We start from the raw sequence: 20,530 nt of genomic DNA, 5'->3' as shown, positions 1-20,530 counted from the left end.
CCCAATATGATCCTTATATAATCCATAATGCAACCCTGCTTGGATGGATTCTTGTCTTCCGTTTCCCTCTGATGAAATCTCATGGCACTTGTTTCATGCTACTCTTGTGGCAATGACCTATTTCTCCTTAGGTTGTATTCACTTAGTACAAGCCAACTGTCCTATTGCTGGGGCTATCTTCCTAGATCTATAGTTTCTTAATGACTTTCCTATCCTTGAGAGAGCATAGTATCAGAACTCTCATGTAGCAGGTGCTCTATGATTATTAAGAATTTAACTGTCTGCTCTAAAACTTCCATATAATATGTTAAGTCTGAAGTCTAAAGCACCATTTCTCAAGAATGTATTTCAAAGGGCTTAAAGAAGAAACTTGAATTGTATTCATATGCACAGGAAGGGCCCCAGGCAGCATATAAAACTAGAATGTTCTTCTCACAGGAGTATTTCAGAGAAATAATTTTTGATCTAACCATATTTCTTATATATATATATATATATATATAAACTTTTCAAAGAGCCATCTTTAAGTGCCAAATGAAATGCTAATTTTAAAAATTGGAATGTATTATTAATCATGTCGCTGTGGCTTCCAGTGAATATAATTACTTACTATCTATGGCAGAATTAAGCTAATTGATTAACGTTACCCTGTGAAAACGTAAGTGGGCACAACAGACTCTCTGACGCCTTTCTGATACTTGGCAAACAATGAGGGCCGAGCCTATACATCATCCACTCTCAGCCTGCTCTTTCCCTCCAAATTCTTTAAAAAGACATTTCTGAAGAGCCTGCATATTCCTGAGCCCTAAAAATTACGTGGGCAGCTAGGGAAGCACAGACGGATGATGCCGGGTCATATCTCCAGCTCCCTGCTTAAGACTCACTATAGCCAGATTCGAAGGCATGGCCAATTTGCCTCGGCACCATTCAACACATGTTGTCTTGAAATACAAAGTTAACTATTACATGGCCCTTTAAGGTTTATGTAACACTGAATTTTCATTTTTCTACAACTGTAAGTTCCCGAATATAGTTCTTGGAGCAACAAAAGAGAAATGTGGCTTTGCTCCTACTTTCTAGAAATCTTAGGTGTTTATTTCCTCCTTCTTGACATCAATAAGACGACTGCCTCTGCTATGTGAATCATAAAACTGATCATATAGGCTTTAAATTTTTTAAAAAAGATTCATTTATTTTAGAGAGAGTGTGAGCAGAGGGAGAAGCAGAGGGAGAAGAGGGAGAATCTCAAGCAGACTACCTGCTGAGTGTGGAGCCCGATTGGGTGCTTGATCCCAGGACCCAGAGATCAAGACCCGAGTTGAAATCAAGAGTCCAACACTTGGGATCCATGGGTGGCTCAGTTAGCTAAGCATCTGCCTTCGGCTCAGGTCATGTGCTCCCCCCAACCCAACCTCCCCCCACCCCGTTAAATAAGTAAATAAAATCTTAAAAAGAGAAAGAGAGAGAGAGAGTTCAATACTTAACCGACTGAGCCACCCAGGCATCCCCTGATCATATAGGCTTTAAACCTGAGAAGTTGGGGTGCCCCGGGTGGCTCAGTGGTTTAAGTCTCTGCCTTCAGTTCAGGTCATGATCCCAGCATCCTGGGATGGAGTCCCACATCAGGCTCCTTGCTCGGCAGGGAGCCTGCTTTTCCCTCTGTCTCTGCCTGCCACTCTGTCTGCCTGTGCTCGCTCGCTCTCTGACAAATAAATAAAAAAAAATCTTAAAAAAATGCAAATGTGACAAAGAATATAATAACTGGCTCTATAACAAGTTTCTTTGGACTAGACCTTAACACTTGCTGGATTTATGGACCAATTATGTTTTACTGAGGTTATGAAAAAAAACATGAATAAACACTTCAATGCCAGCTAGCTCATGGATATAAAATTAAATATCATCCTAAAGCAAATATTCAAGTAAAAAATAAAGGCTCACATTTAACCAAATCTATGATGAATGAGGCAGGAATCATTGATATATTTGGATCCTCCATTATCTCTAAAATCTTATAGGTCCTTAGGCAAGTAAGAGCTCATGAAATGATCGAGTCTGTTGGACATGAATTATTAGGGTCAAACAGATAAAATTCAACCTACCTTCTAATCTTCTCTAATATTAGAAAATTTGATGAGCTACATAGAAAATAGACTTGATGAGCTACATAAGTAAAAATTTTAGTGTTTGCCCAATGGCTTGGCATCTGCTAGGATGTACCCTAAATATGATTTTATAATGAGTTATCTGAAATTGCTATTTTATTTGGTGACTATGACAGAAAGTAGGTTATATCAGTAACTTTAATAGGTCTCCTTATCAAATTATAATAGAGAATTAAATAAAAATTTTGTCCTGTGCCCACATATCCTGGGTCTTGATCATGCTTAACTTTGTGATTAGAAAGATCTCTCTTTTTTGGGGGGAGGGATGAAAAAATTTTATTTTCATTTATTTTTTAAAAATTAATTAATTAATTTTAAAATTTACATTCAACTAAACGTTAGTGTATTATTATTTTCAGAGATAGAGTTCAGTGGTTCACCAGTCTTATATAATGCCAATATCTCATATTTTGTTACAAAAAAAAGAGAAAACTGTAAATAGGTGTTACTAATGACTGTAGGGTTGCAGTGGAGTGAGGGAATGTATGGAAGAAGTCTGAGTAAAACCCCTGAAACAGGGGCGCCTGGGTGGCTCAGTGGGTTAAAGCCTCTGCTTTCGGCTCAGGTCATGATCCCAGGGTCCTCCTCTCTCTCTGCCTGCCTCTCTCCCTACTTGTGATCTCTGTCAAATAAATGAATAAAATCTTTATAAAAAAAAAAAAAAGAAAAACCCTGAAACATTTTCATTGTTTATCTTATTACTGACATGCAGTACGTAATACTGTTTGCATAGTGTTTACTTCCTTTATAATTTAAAAAGTACAAAGAAAGAAGAACCAAGAAGCTTTATTCAGTCTTGATTCCTTGCTTCCTCTGTGGTCTTGAGCACACTTGGTACTGAGCACACTTGGTACTGAATCCACTTGGTACTGAGGATTTGGTATTTTCTGTAAAATGGTGATAAATCGACATTTATTGCTAGAAGATAAGAGATTAAATGAAAATCTGCCTGCCAAGATTTAGGAATTTTACCACAAAAATTTTGTCCTCACTGGCTTTATCCTCACAAGGTTCTAAGTAAAACAGATTCAGTGCTGGGTGGCTAATTAAGATAATAGATTACTTCTTCCATACACACAGGGCTCCATTCAAAACTTCGGTTCCAGGCTAGCTGAGTCCATACCCAACTTTGTGCCATAAGGCCCGCACCCATGTAATCATGAACTATGCTTGTATGGTTACAATGGCTCCCTGTGTTTAAATGCAACACAAGGTTACAAAGTTTTTTTGATTGCAGAACAAAGGGAACCAGAGACGCACATGTACGTCCAGATCTACCCACACAAACCTCAATCATACTGAGCTAGAAGGTTGGGAGGGTAAAATGAAAGCAGGTCTTGCCAAAGGCAGGTGGTAAAGCCTGCAGGGAGGTTCAGTGTCTTCAGCAGAACCCCAGTACAAAACTCTCCCGCTGCCATTTCTTTAGTTCTCCTGGTCTCAGTTTGAGATTGTGTTCTCTGCTCTCCCCAGAGGGCTTTCTCAATGAGCAGTTGTCTGAAGAAGTAGCAGTTTTCCCACACTGAAGGCAGAGGCTTGTTCTGGTACTTTTAAATTTACATAGTGAAAATCTCCACAATCCTGTTTCCCCTTTCAATCCTTCCATCTTTGAAGAAGTCATCTAAAGCCTTGATGATTTTTTCAGTGATTTTAAACACATCTGTAGTGAAATATATTTTCCTCAATAAGAGATTGGAAAAGCACCTGAAAGATAGCTTAGGTGATCTCAAAGGTGTTTAGTGTTTTGTGATGAATCCATGCACAGTTTGTAATATCTTATCTTGTTAACTGTGCCCAAAAAGACATACTTGGGATCAGACTCTCTCTTCCCCACTTCTTTGCAAATGAGTTTCAGGGCTGTTGGTCAAGACAACATTTATAGAAATGTTCATTGGTTCATGTGCCTGTCTGTCCCAACAAAAGCCTCCCCTGCCTGAGGATGTCAGACCCTGAGGATGATTCCGCCCCAGTTCCCTCAGTTAGAGACCTGCCACTCTCTATTCAATAGTCTCAGAGCTCAGAGAACGTCCTGGTTATAGACCATCTTTAACTCAAAACCCATCAGCATTCTTTTTCAACATTCTTTGCCCACAACAGTGTGGGCAAAATGGAACAAAATATGGCGCCTATGAAGACCAGACAGATTTAAGGGAATAAACATTAGAGTACAGAAGTGACACAGATGGGAATGCCCCCTTGTTTTAGAGTACAAAAGCAGACTCATTTTAAAGCAGTCCTTACAAAAAGACCTCTTAACAACCCAGTGCTACTTCTATTTGAAAGCGGGGGGGGAAAAAAAACGCATTTCACACTTCATTTCTCTCCCTGCTCAGTGAGCTCCTTCCTCACTTACATCTCTCTTTGTCCTTGATCCCCATCTCTGCATTTTGGTTCACTGATTTCCTCCAGGAGCTTTCATTTGCAGAATGTCTTGGTTCACAGGCTTTTTTCACGGAGTCCCCTTTCTGAATAACTTTTTTTTTTTTTTTTTAACTTGATGAGTTTCTTAATATTCTAGCTTCCTTATGGGGTGGAGAAGTAAAGAACCGTCATGCATACCAAAACGTCTCCTTAGAATGAACACAAAATAATAAACAGGGCATGTTTTCACGTAAAGTAGTCATTAATTTCTACAAGGCAGGTGGGCAGTAGGTATTTTGCTCATTTTACACATGAGAAAGAGGCACAGTGCCTCAGTGTAGTGGGCGTTAGGCTGCGTGCTTTTCCTTAACTATTCATTTAGGTCAACAGCCCTGTGAGGATCCATTACCATGCTACAGGGCAGGCCACTGAATTTCAAAGAATCCAAGGAATTCTCCCATAGTCCCAAATTTTTCAAATGACACAAGTCTGACACCGAAGCCCAGGTTTACAATTCTGTTTCTGTTATAGCATAGCATTTGGGACTCAGAAATATACTTCTGTTCCGCACATAGAACTCTGTAAACTCTTTAAAGAGATTACAAGGAAGTGATTTGCCTATTTTATTTTTAACTCTACAGATTAACTGGAACTCCTTCTTGTTGTATTTAATTCTTAAAGAAAGATCGAGAGACTAGTTTAGAGCAAGAGTCCCTTATTTATAGAATGGTAGAATTGTTTCATCCCTGCAGAGATTTATTCCCCTAAAACAATCAGAAAAAAAGCAGAAACTGGATAAGATTGACTCTATTACTGATGTTAGTATTTTGCAGTCAGCATATATGTGGTTTTAGCTGAAATTGTGCATATACTCTGGAACTACATCATCTTTGGATTATGAGGATGGAATAGTATGTAGTTAAAAAGAGTGTGTGTCTCTCCTTTTGAGACCCAGGCAATGTCCTTGTTCTACCACCATCTCTTATACAAATCACAGATGTCAACTTGTCTCTTTGGCCCTGACTTCCAGCTTTCAAGTGAGGTGAAAATTCTATGATCGCCAATTCCTAATATTTCATTTCTCTGTATAATCTATATGGAAAACCCTGGATTTTTAAGAAAAGACCCAAACAGTTTGCAATATTGGACACTGAGCAGAAGGATGTCCAGGCACATGATCTCAGACCTGAGTCAACAGAGACAGGAGGGCAGGCAGGTCCAATGGGAAAGGGGAGCAAGCCTAGGCTGCTGGAGGGGAGAGGAGGATGGGCATGGAGAGGTGGGCATGCCTGGGCCGCAGGGAAGTTATAGGGTTGACAAGAGCCACACTGGGCTGGTCCCTGACTTCATCTCTAGCCTAGGTAGTTTTTCACTTTTATTTTTTGTGCTTTTGTCTGTTTGACTCATTTGCCAATTTAATAGGGATGACATTTATGCACATACATTTTTAATTCACTTCAAATCTCCTTATTAGTGGATATTTTTGTTTCCACTGCCCCTCCCTACATGCTTTAAAGAAATTAAATGATTGGGGTGCCTGGGTGGCTCAGTGGGTTAAGCCGCTGCCTTCGGCTCAGGTCATGATCTCAGGGTCCTGGGATCGAGTCCCGCATCGGGCTCTCTGCTCAGCAGGGAGCCTGCTTCCTTCTCTCTCTCTCTCTCTGCCTGCCTCTCAGTGTACTTGTGATTTCTCTCTGTCAAATGAATGAATAAAATCTTAAAAAAAAAAAAGAAATTAAATGATTTATTTTGTGTAGTTTTGTTTTAATCAAAGAGACAAACACGCATGCAGAGGCAATAGAGCATACACTGATAAAGGCAGGCAGAATCATGCACCACTCATCACTCTGGTGTTTTCAGAGAGGCAGGTGGTGTAATGGGTACAGGCAATGACTCTGGTTCAAATCCCAGTTAAAGTCCTTACTGAATGGGTGACCTTGGGCAAGGTCAGCAATTGCTCTACATGCACTGTACAAGGCAGCAGCCACTAGCCATAGGTGGCTGCTGGGTGCTTGAATTGTGGTTAGTGTGATTGAGGAAGTGAATTTTTCATGATAGTTAATTTTAATTAATTTTGATTTAACTCTAAGAACTGCTGCTCTCTAGTCATTTGAAAATGTCCAACTAGCTTTGAAATAACTGAGATATGTGAATTTACTCTTTCAACTAGTAAATTTTATGAAATCTAAATACTGAACAAGTACTTGGGATAAATATTTGGTCTCCAAATCGAAATGTGTTATAATCAATAATACATATTGAATTTTGAAGACTTACTATAAAAACATGTAAAATATCTCATTGATAATTTTAAATGGACTATATGTTAAAATAATAATAGTTTGGACATAGTTAAATAAAATATATTATTAATTTCATTAAAATTTTTAAAAAATACAGCTCATAGGAATTTTTATATTATGTGGTTTGCATTATATTTCAGTTGTACAAAGCCACACTTTAATATCTTCCTCAATGATACAAGAATAAAAACAATTTCCTCCATTGGTTGTTGTGGCAACAAGAAAAGATAACTGTGTGAAGTTCTTAGTGAATTGTCTGACAAAGAGCTGGAAGTACTCACTAAAGAGCTATTATTTTGTGAGCAGTATTTCCATTCCTACTTTCTCTGACATAAAAAGGAGAATTTGATGATATTCTGTGGGATAGTCAATCTGTTCCCCTCAAGTGTATGAAAACAAAGAAGGCCACTGATAACACTGATAACACAGAGGTATCAATGCACATACATTTTTAATTCACTTCAAATCTCCTTATTAGTGGATATTTTTGTTTCCACTGCCCCTCCCTACATGCTTTAAAGAAATTAAATGATTTATTTTGTGTAGTTTAGTTTTGTTTTAATCAAAGAGACAAACACTCATGCAGAGGCAACAGAGCATACACTGATAAAGGCAGGGTTTGATAGGGTTGCTGATAACTTACCAAATAAATTCATATTTTGTTTTCACTTGCTAGATTTCTATTTTGTAAGCTTTATGACCCATAAGATATGGTATACATGCATTCATTCATTTATTCATCAAACCTTTCCCTGAGCATCTATTTCTAGAAGGATTGAACTTCCATAATTTGGAATTATTAAGTTTTTTACCTGTTATAAATCTGCAACAGAAAATCTACTGACATCTAAAAATGTTGAAATAACTTTAAAATGACAAATAAGAAAACTAATACTACACTAGACGTGAACTAACGAATTTAAATAAAATCTTGAAAGAAAAAAATTGACAGAGGATACAGGTTTCTGCATCTTTAAGTTAATAATGTCAAATCTCCCTACTGAACTTAAAATCAGTTTCTTACTCTCTCAGTAACACCTCATGTTCTCCTTTTATTTATTATTGTAGCGGTTTTAAATTCTAGTAATTTCTTTTAAGATCATGTGTATATTTTTTGTTCCTTATCATTTTTAAATGTGGTACGATTTGGAGAATGGGAAAGATGCAATATTACTTTATAAATGATGAAAGGGGAAACAAGAAAAAACTCAAAGTTAAGTGTCAGAAGAGTAGCAGTTGGTGGATAACACAGAAGAAAATCTCAAATACACACAAACATTCTTCAACCATCTATTTGTGTGAATAGTCTATTCAGTAAACATCACATTGCTCCAGGAAATAAACGAACTTTAAATTTCTATTTCCCTACATTCCATGAAGCACAAATTAGGTTTCCTTCAAGCAGTTTAATTCTTTTTCCTAAAATAACTCCTTGGAGTATATTACATTTGTGAACTTTTCTTTGTTTCGACAAGACAATAAAGGAAATCATAACAGCTAAAAAAGGGACTTCTTACAAGGTTCCAGGAGCTACTACAGGTCTTTTACTTATATTAATTCATGGGATTCTTAAAATAATCCTATGAAATACTATGATAGGCAGAATAACAACACCCCTTCCCCAACCACCAAGGGTGTCCATGTCCAAAGGCCCAGAATCTAGGAATTTGTTATTTACATGGCAAGGAGGGAAATAAGGCTGCAGATGGAATTAAGGGTGCTAATCAGCTGGCTTTGAGATGGACAGAATATACTGGATTGTCCATGTGGGTCCAGTGTAATCCTGGGATCCTTTGGAAGTGGAAGAGGGAGATAGGAGAGTCCGGCTCAGAGTGAGAGAGAGGTCTGAAGATACCATGCTGTTGCTAGCTTTGAAGATGGGATAGGGCCAAAAAACAAAAGGCAAAAAACCATAAACAATAAAACCCCAAACAGATTCTCCCCTAGAGTCTCCAGAAAGGCATGCAACCCTGCCAATTTCAGCCCTCTGAGACCCATTCTGGATTTCTGACTTCCAGCACTGTAAGATATGAATGCGTGTTGCTTTGAGCTACTAAGTTTGTGGTAATTTGTTACAGCAGGAATAGGAAACTGACAGAGATAGGTACCCTCTTTGTTCCCATTTTATGGAAAGCCAAGACATAGAGAATTTATTTTTTCAAAAGATTTTATTTATTTGTTAAAGAGAGAGAGCACAAGCAGGGAGACTGGAAGGCAGAGGGAGAGGGAGAAGCAGGCTCCTCACTGAGCAAGGATCCTGGGGCAGGATTTGATCCCATGACCCTGGGATCATGACCTGAGCTGAAGGCAGACACTTAACCAACTGAACCACCCAGGTATCCCAGGCATAGAGAATTTAAATAATTAATCCAGAGATCACACAGAAAGCAAATGTTGTTTGGTTTTTATCCCTTGACAAGTAAATAAAGTCAAGGTTACACATGGGATCCTCTCTCTCTCTTCTTAGCATCTATTTACTCCTCAAGTTCCAGCTCCATTGCCACTTCCTATGGGAAACCTTCCTTGACTGTGTTGATGAGGTCGGATGCTCAAAAGATAAAAGTGGTAAGGTAGAACCCAACTTTCATGTGAAACACTTATGGTTACAGTTGAACATTTGTTCCAGTTCTTTCTGTCTGCCGGCAAACTGTAAGCTCCATGAGAGCACAGCAGCAGCTGTCTGCTGAGATTCACTCCTGTCAGACATAAGGGCCAGCGGTCGCTCAGTTGTCTACTGAATTTTTGATGTTTAGGCCATGTAACCGTGATGAATTCACTGGAGCGTATTGAATGTGTTGAACATGGTATTAAAGAATGAAATACATTTCAGCAGGATAAAGTAGATTATTGGAAATGAACTTCAAAATCCTCAACTTTTGCCCCTATTTAAGTAAAAAAATCAGCTCCGTGGAAATAAAACTTGAGAGACTACAACAATGATCCAGAAGAAACTTGTTGAAGCATGGGAAAATGCTGTATTCATCATCAGTTTGCCAAAAGATGCATTTTGTCCTTAACTGTAGTATTCAGTGTTCACAAGATTTCATTATATCAAAGCCTGGTACTTGGGGATAAGCTTTAAATGCACTCTTCTGGAAAGCAAAGAAACAAACAAAAACAAATATAACCAGGCTTTTATATATTTGATTACTTTTAAAAGCTAAGGGATTTTTTATGACTGTTGATTTGTTGAGTCTATGCTTTTTCTAGTCATATGCCTGTATATTCCTCCTTGGTAATATACTTTTTTTAATCTTCAAGGTATGGCCTCTCCGAAAGCACTCAGAGCCACTAAGAGTATAATGTTCTCTATATTTTTAATATATATTTATACCTATCTCTTTATGGTCAAATTCGCTAATTGTGTTTTGGTGAAAGTTTTTGCATACCCCACCACACCTGCTTTCCTGCTTTTCTTTGCCATTGTGGTGCCTTTAAATTTTAAACATTACTTTTTTAGATGTCATACATTTTTTCTTTGTTCCTTATTATTTCTAAATTTGCATCACATTCAGGGAACTGGAAAGATGCAAGATTCTTTGGATGAGCTGATACCAGATGTAATCTGAATTTAGTAAGCCTTGGCCTCAAAGATTCGTGTTGCTAATTGGTAAGACTGATCACATTCAATTAATTCTTATACCCATGGAGAAGCCATTCAATTCATTTGTCCATCTTCTGCGCCTTTGAAATTCAACTCAAAACTAGGTCACGAAGAAAAATAACTGCTAAAGATTCTCTGTGCTTTTAAGATCCACATTACACCATCTATGCAGACCTTTTAAAATCACACTCCTCTCACAAGCTTCCTTTCCCCGGGGAATCTTATATTAGTAGACTCAAGATTCAACCCCACTGAAATGAAATCAGAACATTAATTCAAGATTTAAAAAGTGTTTGGAAGCTGTTTCTTCTTCACATATTTTTTCAAAAAGATGACACTGGGCAAATGTTAAAATCCCTTCAGTAATCAAGTTTTATTAAACTAGTATATTTATTAGAGAATAAGAAGAGAGATCATTTTATTTCCTTGGAAATAATTCCCAGAGTATATTTCTCTCTGGTCCTTTATTCATAGGACCCTCATTGATGTCTCTCTTTTGGCCATACCCCCCCCCCCCCACGCTCTTCTGAGCAATGTACCACCATTTTGGGATAGGTGTGGAACAAATAAGGTAAAATGCTGATTGACTGATTTGAGAGAGAGAGAGAGAGCACACATGAGTGGGAGGTCAGAGGTAGAGGGAGAGAGAGAATCTTAAGCAGACTTCAAACTGAGCATGGAACCTGATGCGGGGTTCCATCTCATGACATTTGAGACAAAAGCAAGAATGGGAGACTTAACCAACTGAGCCATCCAGGCTCCCCAGTAAAACCCTGATTTAAAATGGTCAACCAGAAGATAACGATCTCTCATCAACACACCGAACTAGAGTGGATCTCTAGTGCTCTAAGTTAGTCAGTCTACCTATAAGCCTCTGGCTTTGACATAACACTCACTAGCTTACAAAATGATTTCATAAAAATAAACATTCCAGTTCTTCCAACAGATAGGATAAATAGTATCCCCCATTTAACAAATCTAGCTCAATGAATCAACACATCCAGAGAGACTTAAGACTGATACTGGCCTTCTGAGTCTAAACCTCGAATTCATCATTGAATCATAGCAATTTTCAGGTATTCGGAGGAATGGAAAGTGCCCAGGAAAAACCTGAGTTCCTTTGTATGTAGTTAGGCAGAAGAGCAAATACACTGCAAATCAAAGGTACAAACCAGTGAGTTTCCTTTCTGGTTGAACCCACATCATCCACCAGGAAAAACTTTTCCTGTAGAGGGTAACTACTTCAACCTTTCGGAGCCCTTTATGGTCTCTCTTGCATAGTCTTCTTTATTTTTTGTTTTATAAAATTTTACAACTGTGAAAAGCATTCTGAGTTCACAAGCCCTACAAAAACAAACTGAGGGCAGGATCTGACCCAGGCACCGTAGCTGATCAGGGCCCTGGACCTGGCATTCCAGGGCACCAACCAATGACTGGGAATGCAGATCTCTGGGCAGTAACTGAAATTCCCTGGCTCTGAAATGTTTATCACATAAGTGAACATCCTTGGCTCACAGAAGAGATTTCACCTCTTTGCCTCTTTGACTCACCACAAGTTTAGGCTAAGTGATTCCCCCTGTCTTTAACTAACATAAAAAACAAAGCCATGTCTAACTTGCTCTATACACTAGATCTTTGGTGTTCCCAAATTTATGTGTAATGGTTTCTACTACTTAAAATTCTCATGGATTTTAAGTCTTTGACTTTTAAGTTGAGACCTTGAATCTTGTGTGTAGGAGCTGGTTATACAGGGAGAGAGAGAGAGAGAGAGAGAGAGAGACCTGCCTGGCACTAGCTTCCTGCCCTCCTCCTCTGGTGTCAAGCCTACCCTCCAGTATGGGAACAGAGAGTTACTCTTTTGCAAGAGACAGGGGCAGAGTGGGGAATAGGGGGAACAGGACTTAAAATGGAGGCCAACTGCCTAAGAAACAGCAGATCTTCATCAACTTCATTAGTGTCTGAGACCTTTAATGAAATGAAATATAGAGTAAATTCAAAAATAATTGACAAAAAGATTTGTTACTTCTCCCATCAGAGCAAAAATTTTGAGTGAGAGATACATCAGCTTTGAAAGAATTTCTTATTTTTTTCCCCAGTTAAACTTGATTGCGTGTTAATAGGCCATTTTAATACTCTCAGAGGTTAGGATTCATGCATTTCTTGTAAATGCGAAAGACCTACAATAGTTTATTTTGATGTCTCCCAAGGCATTCCCTTTCCACTTTGGAGCACACAGCCAAACTACAGTCAAAGACAGCCCAAAACTTATCTCTGTATGAATTCAGAACCTGGACTAAAGGAGTGAGATTCTTTTGTATAATGAACATCTCGAGTGCCAAAGCCTTCCCAAGAGTATCCACACTCACAACTTTGTATTTATTTATTTATTGTAGTAGCTTTCTCCATCCTTAACTTACTTCTGGACATTTCAATGAAGAGTTAAGTAAACAGCTTTATCAATGGAGCTTTTGATATCAATTACTTAAAATTTCAAAGAATCAACAATCCTTATATTCAGTTTTTAGTCTATAAAATGAATTGAACTGGGCAGGCATAAAGCAGACCTAGCTCCTACCTATATGAGGTTTGCTGTCTACCAGTAAAATAAGAAAAATACATGAATACTATATAAAAATAAATAATTAAGAGTTCAATGAATAGTTCAAGATGTGATTAACTGCAAATACACACTGTAAGTACTACAGAAAACTAGAAAAGAGATCATTTATTCATTCATCAATCATTTAATTGGTATTTATGTTGTGTCAGACATTATATCTCCTCTGTAGGTTGTGCCTCGGAACTCAGACTTGTATACCCAATTTTTTATCTGAAATCTCCATATAAGGACATTATATGGACAGACATTTCAAACTTAACATGTCTTACAGTGAGTTTAAATTGTCTCGCCAAATCTTCTTCTGCAGTCTTCCCCATCTGAAAGGCAACTCAGTCCTCTGGTGGTTAAGGCCAAAAAACAAACAAATCTAAACCCAAACCAAAATACCACATTCATCCCTGAGTCCTCACTCTTTCTCACACTTTCTGTTGAATTGGTAAACAAACCCTATTGGCCCTACTTTTGAAATGTATTTGACTCCAACCACATCTCACAACCTCAACGACTACCATTCAGGCCTCTGCTGGGATCACGTGATAGCTTCAGGATTAATGGTGACCCTGGTTCAACCCTGGACCCTCTGCAACCATAGATCCTGTCCTCCTCCCAATCAAGGCCATCTAGATGAACAGGCTTGCAGATCAGAGAGCACTTACAATCTACCAGACACGGATCTAAGCTCTTTGCAAGTATTACTGAATTCTCACAAGAACTTTACACTGTACAGACTATTACTCTCTGTGTTTTATCAGTGGAGAAACAAAGTCACAGGGAGGGCAAGTCATTTGTCAAGATCACACAGCTGGCACGTCGGAAAGACAGGGCTCAAGTCCTGACATTCTGGCCCAGGTTCTTGGTTTCTGGGCTACCTCCCTCCATTGGCTTCCCTTCTCACTCTTGGGAAAGCTCCCTCCAAGTCTTCATGATGGCCTTCATGATCTGTCCCCCATTACCTCAACGGCTCACCTTCTACTACCTCTCTTTGGCTTGCTTGGCCCCACTGGCCTCTTCACTGTGCCCCAGACACCCTTAGTGTCTTCCCAGATTAGCAACTTCCATCCTGGCTTGTCCTTCTGCTTTAGACATTTTCCCGCAGACAGTGGCATGATTCACTTCCTTACCTACTTTGGGTCTTTCCCCAAATGTCACTTTTTTACTTATTGAATATCTCCCTTAACGAACCTCTTAACCAATATATCTAGACGTGATCCTAAACACTTAACATATATTTTACTTCATTAAACCCTCAAACCAGCTCTGGGTTGATGGGAATGTTACCTCCATCTTACAGATGAGAAAAAGAGAAATCTTAAATAATGTGGGGAAGCTCACATAGCTGCTAAGTGATGAAGCCAAGATTCCAACCTAGAGGCTCTGGCTCCCAAGTCTATACTCTCTCTCTCTCTCTCTCATCGTCCCTCCCTCTCCCCACCCACCTCTCACACACGTCACACGCAAACACACATGTAACGGTGTCTAACGGGTGACACAAAAATGAAAGAGAAAAAAAATGAGTTTGTTCAGAAGCTTAGAGCCAGAGTAAGAAGATGGTTAGCTTATCAGTATAAAGAAGGACAAGAGGTCAAGAGTGCACATTATAAGTTTCCAGAGCCGTGGTTCTCTGGATGTCATCCATGGGGCTCCTCCATCAGAAGTGCTTGGAGGGCGCACCTGGGTGGCTCAGTGGGTTAAGCCTCTGCCTTTGGCCCCGGTCATGATCTCAGGGTTCTGGAATAAAGTCCTGCATAGGGCTCTCTGTTTGGTGGAAAGCCTGCTTCCTCCTCTCTCTGTCAAATAAAATTAATAAAATCTTAAAAAAAAAAAAAAAAAAAGGAGTGCTTGGAGGTGTTTGCTAAGAATGCAGATGTCCAGGCTGAATTCCACACCTTCGTATATAGAGTCTCTGGGTCCAGAAGCCCAAGTATTTGTTCACACATAAGAATTCCTAGGTGATTTTAAAGCACATTAAAGTTTTTGAACTGCTATCTTGGAAGATAAGGAATAATTTCATTGATTCAAATTTGTATACTAAACATGACAATGCTAATATGGCATTTCCATAACAACAACATTTGGGAAATGTACTGTCAACGTAAAATTTTGCAACTCAGGACAGGGATCTTTGGTGGGTTTGTTCATGAGTGGATTCCAAATGCCTAGAACCGTGGCTGGCACATAGTGGGTCATCAATTAATAGCTGTTGAATGCATGAATTTAGAGAGGCCCAGAGGAAACTCTTAGGATGCACAATGATTCCATATGAGCAGTCGGAGATTTCCATCAGACTTCTCATAAAAATTCAGTTATGTCCTTATTTCCTTAGAGATATGAACAGAGTGGAAATTATACTGCCTTTTGTAATCCTTGATCTAAGTGTGACTTGAGGGTGTAGCATTTAGTAGCTGTGTGATGTGAATAGGATATTCAATCTTTCTGAAGCCGTTTCCTTCACCAGTAAATTGATCCTCATTCTATTTAATGTCCATAAACTTATTATATAAATTAAAGAGATCTTTGAAAAAATAAGGCATTGTTATATGTATTTATTTTTTTAGTATTCTGTCACTCAGAGAGGCACAGCCCAAATCAAATGACTTTCATTTAAAAACTTTTAGTGTAACAGGTACTTTCCATTCATTATTTACTACATCCTGGATAGCTAAATGCTGAAATCTAAGAGGAAAAAGTCGATTATGCTGAAACCATGCAACATCTCCCCAATTTTTGAAACATTAGCACACCACCTCCATCCAAACATGCGATTCCAGTGACTAAGCAGATCTCTCCCTGAACCTCAAGAAAAGACGCTACCCTCTACTTTTTTCTTGCTGATAAAATAGGTGCACAAAGAGGGAGTAATATTGTCTTGTATAAGCAAAGCACAGACAGAAATGTTAATGTTATTTGACAAATGACAAGAGACAGCCTTCTGATTTAAACACCATGCATTCCACAAAATTCTCAAAAAACTTTATTCTGATTTTTGCCTAACTTAAGCATTTTTAAAGGCATTCCCATTGCCGGTTCAGAGATGAAAGTTCCAAATACCTGGAAGTTAAGCCATTTAGCTCCTGACACCTATACAACTGGATTGGTTACATGTAATCGAAAACTATGCTTGGGGCTCTTCTTTCAAATTAGAGACACAAAATACAATCCACTGAGACCAAACTCCCCAAGTTTTCTTTTTTTCTCTGCACAGAAGCAAATAACAGCACATAGAATGTGAGGCAGAAGAGAATTTCTAACAGACCAATAAATTGCACATTTCGTGACAGATCTAAGAGAAGGCTAATCAGCTCTGAGTGATGGAAGTAGTTTTAAAGATTTCCCCCACATTGTAAAGCACAGTAGTAAACTCTAGGTCCCACATTCCTTTATCTCAAGCTGAACACCCCAAACCCTAAATTGCAACCTCATCTCTATAATAACAGTTCCATCCACGAAGGCTGCTTCGCCACAAATACCATACCATGATGATGAGGGTTCTGGGTCTACTCATTTCATCGTCACTTTCCAGAGGCAAAATTTCGTGGGATGGTTCCTCTTGGCGTCGTCTACAAATGTGTGGACAGCTCCTCTGGACCACAGAACGAAAAGCTTGAAGCAGAACAATGCTGGCAGAGCAGCCCATTGCTGCATCTTGGAGCCACAAAATAACTTCTATGTTGATGCTATGTTTGAGAAACAGTGGCTCCTTGTGCCTGAAAACAGCCTACATTGCAGCTGCAGCCAGCTCACTCTCCAATCACTTCCTTGAGCTCTGATCATCTGATCACCGCCAAATAGCTTGGATGCAGAGATGGGAAAGATTTGATCCACTGAAACTGAACACGCTCAGGAATATTAGAGCATTTCGCCCGGAGAGTTATTTCTCAATTCATTTCAAGAACATGTTTCCTGTTCATTACAATGATTCTCTCCGATTCCAGTTTCAGAGGTCTGAATAAATATATCTTTTTCCCTCAGACACTCAAACAAATCACTCTTTTTCAGACTAAGCAACTGAAAATCTAACTCCACATTGACAATTTCCCAAGGCAAATGGGGGGTCCCATAAAGACTGAAAAGGATTGTTTTCTTTTTAAGTGTAAGCACTTCTGCAAGGAAATTTTGTTAGACACCTCACAAAGTGATGGGGGTTTGACTTTTCATAGCTCCTAAGTTCCAGAAATAAAATTGGCTCATCCGAGATGCCGAGCCCGCCGAATCAGAATGACTTACCAAAAGCATGCACACATTAACCAAGCCCACGTGAGTGACACCAGAGTTACCCCTGTGAGTCCCTTTCAATAGTATGGTTGTTCTGTTCCCACACATGCAGTTCTGCAGCCTAATACATTTTTATATTTACATAGGCGGTTTGTGGGGCTGAAAATATCTTTATCACTGAAGTCACTTGGTGAGTTCTGCCAAGCTGACCTCTGAGAAAAGGCAGTTGTAAAGCATTTTCACATCCTATCAGTAAGAATTCAAGGCTTCAGGAAGGACTTTGAGGTCTTCGGTAGTTAAGAGTCTAGTATTCCCTGACTCCTGGGAGACTAGTCACTTAGGAGGGAACCAGAGAGATACTTAGAAATCACGTGACCTGCTTGGAATGGCTTCAAGATCTAATGGTATACTGTAAGAGAATAGGACAACAGGGGATGCTTGCACTAAAAATATCTCACAGCAAATGGATTTTGCTTACAAATGAGGAAAGTAAGAAATCCCCAGTAGGATTTTCAATGTCGGGATCTTTCTGTCAAGCTAATCCTTCCAGTGTAACTCTCAGGGATTCAAAGTAGAAATGTTTTCTTTGGTTTCTGCGCTCTTCAGTGCAAAGGGTATTTTGCAGGAAGTTTGCAGTAGGTTTGTTTTGCTATGAGGCGTGGCCATCCAGCTCCAGCAAAGTCGTTCTCACAGAAGCGTCTTGCATGATGCTCAATTAGGCATTAATTGCTCAGTAATCTGTCACAACACAGCATTATTTAATTGGTATGTTTGCCAGAGAAGTAAAACATTTTTTTTTTCTTTTAAGAGGTACTGGCTGCCAGTAGTTTTTCATCTCCCTCTGTTTTGAGCAAACATATTTTAGTGCTGCTGGAAAAAGAAGAAAAAAATGCTAATGTTGCTGGCAAGTCCCCTAACCCCTCTGGACCTTTGTCAGAGTGCCCGGGTGCTAATCTAAACCATTGCTACTCCAAACAACTGGGACATTTATTGGAGAGAGGCTACAGTGTAGCCTGTCTGGCTTGTGTGCCCTGAAAAAAAAAAAAGTATATATATATATATATATATATATATATATATATATATATATATAGTGTCCACCAGAGACAAAGCAGGAAGTGGGCTTCCATGATTATGAAATGATTATGATTTTTTTTTTCTTTCAACGATTTTATTTATTCATTTGACAGAAAGAGACACAGTGAGAGTAGGAACACAAGCAGGGGGAATGAGAGAGGGAGAAGCAGGCTTCCCGCCAAGCAGAGAGCCTGATGCAGGGCTTGATCCCAGGACCCTGGGATCATGACCTGAACCAAAGGCAGATTCTTAAGGACAGAGCCACCCAGGTGCCTCAAAAGTGTCTTTTCCAATATGATACAGTTGCTTCTCCAGGTTCCTAGTGTGCTTGCGCCACCACTACCACACCCATGCCATGGGACTTTCCAGTTGTTCCCTTAGGGTCTGGTCATCTGCTCAGGAACGAGCAGGTTGGATGCAGCAAGGTACTGACTGTAGATCCTTAAACATTCCACTAGCTTTAATCGGCAGTGGGAAAGAGATCCTCTGCTGGACACCACAGGCTTGGAGGGGACAGGAAAGTCCACATCCCAGACTTCTATCCAGGCTCCTCTCTCTCAATCTGGCTCTACTCGGGGGTGGCTTTTGGAGTCAGATGTTTTGGCAGATGCTGAAGTCTTTGGGGAAAACAAACGAGATGCTTTCTAGCTATTAGAGTCCTGTTTTCATCGATCCCCTTGTTGCCTCTGAGGGATTCACCCCTATTATTGATGGACTGCTGTGGGGCTTTCAATCTTCTGTCTCGCTTTTTCTTTCAATTTCCATCATCAGGGAAAGGCAGCCTCCAAAAATTAGTTTCTTGGGAATTCAGTGCATACTATAGTTACCCAATAGGCAAGGGACCATCAGGACAAAAGACAAGGAATAGCAGACATATAAGCCCAACTTTTCTTATGAAATATTTTAAATGTGTAACAAAGTTGCCAGAAAGGGGTTGAATTCTGAGTTCTAAGTTTTGCATAGTAAATTAAGTTGGGGATGGGGTGGGTCAGGAAGAGATAAAAATGAACCTGAAGACTGGACTCCTACCCTCTCATATTTGGCATTCATGTTTATACACAGGAAATATATATTTTTAGAGATTTATTTGCTTGAGAGAGAGAACACACATCCATGACTGTGAGTCAGGGGAGGGGCAGAGCGGAAGGGACAAGCAGACTCTGTGCTGAATGGGGAGACCAGAGAAAGGCTCCATCTCATGACCCTTAGGTCATGACCTGTGCCAAAATCAAGAGTCTGACATTTAACCGACTAAGTCACCCAGGCACCCCTTTACACAGGAAGTATTTAAAAACAAGGTGAAACTGAAAAAAATAAATTAAATAAATTTTTAAAATTATCTACAAAAAAATAAGTAAAATTCTAAGTTAAAAAATAAATAAAAACAAGGTGGAAATCCTTTACAGATGTCTGCTATTTTCATTTGAAGTATTAATAAGACAAATCATTAATTTGGCTCTCAAGCATCAAATGTGCATAGCCTCCCTAGTAGATAACTTTTAGAGACTCTCTTTGGGTTCGTCTACCTCCTTCTCCTAACTGGGTTTTATTTTATGATTTACCAAGATGTTTATTAAATATAAAATGTGGAAAGCAAGATTTTTTAACTTACTGTCATGAATAAGGACATAATGTCACTAACATCTGTAAGACTGAATTTTCCAAATAAGTGGTGGGAACTAGATTTCACACACACATAAAACATCATATATGTGTGTGTGTGTATACACATATGTTATTTTATAAATGTGTTCATTTATTCAGCACTCATGAAATATTAAAAGCGTGTACAGTGAAAAGCTTTCTTGCTTCAAAGAGGGGTGATAGCTTATCTATGAAATAGCCTTAGTGTAGACAGAAAGTAGAAGGGAGTGGGGGTGATTATTGATAAGGTTACACTTATACTTATTGATAAGATTATGATTACACTTACACTTATGGATAGAAAGTTAACTGTAGGAAGACAAAGTAAGCAGCTTTGGAGAGTAAAGGATGTGTGTGTGTGTGTGTGTGTGTGTGTGAGAGAGAGAGAGAGAGAGAGGGAGAGAGAGAGAAGAGAAGAGAGAACCAAAAGGAAGAATGAATGAAGGAGCAAAAGTGAAAACATTTCCAGAGTATCCCTGAACACTAGGGTCACTCTTGCTCTTCTCTGGGACAGCTAATCACCCAGCCATACATCTCTTTTTAAAAA

At 39.1% G+C, this 20,530-nt stretch overlaps 1 protein-coding gene across 8 annotated transcripts in view; it reads right to left on the bottom strand.

Moving 5' to 3' along the window:
• DOCK10 (dedicator of cytokinesis 10) overlaps window positions 1-20,530 on the bottom strand; it is a 263,031-nt gene that overhangs the window by 184,710 nt on the left and 57,791 nt on the right. For 2 of the 8 annotated variants that reach the window (XM_059167891.1, XM_059167892.1), the window contains exon 1: window positions 16,523-16,729. The exons of 3 other annotated variants lie outside the window; for them this stretch is intronic. In XM_059167891.1, the coding sequence (XP_059023874.1) occupies window positions 16,523-16,684 (162 nt within the window). In that variant the 5' untranslated portion in view covers window positions 16,685-16,729. Of the gene's footprint in view, window positions 1-16,522; window positions 16,730-20,530 lie in introns of those variants that run through there. 3 more of the 8 variants (XM_059167882.1, XM_059167884.1, XM_059167883.1) reach the window with 2 other exon arrangements.

Source organism: Mustela lutreola, chromosome 3, assembly GCF_030435805.1.
Source record: "Mustela lutreola isolate mMusLut2 chromosome 3, mMusLut2.pri, whole genome shotgun sequence".
Lineage (NCBI taxonomy): Eukaryota > Metazoa > Chordata > Mammalia > Carnivora > Mustelidae > Mustela > Mustela lutreola.
This window is presented reverse-complemented; position numbering and strand designations above follow the sequence as displayed.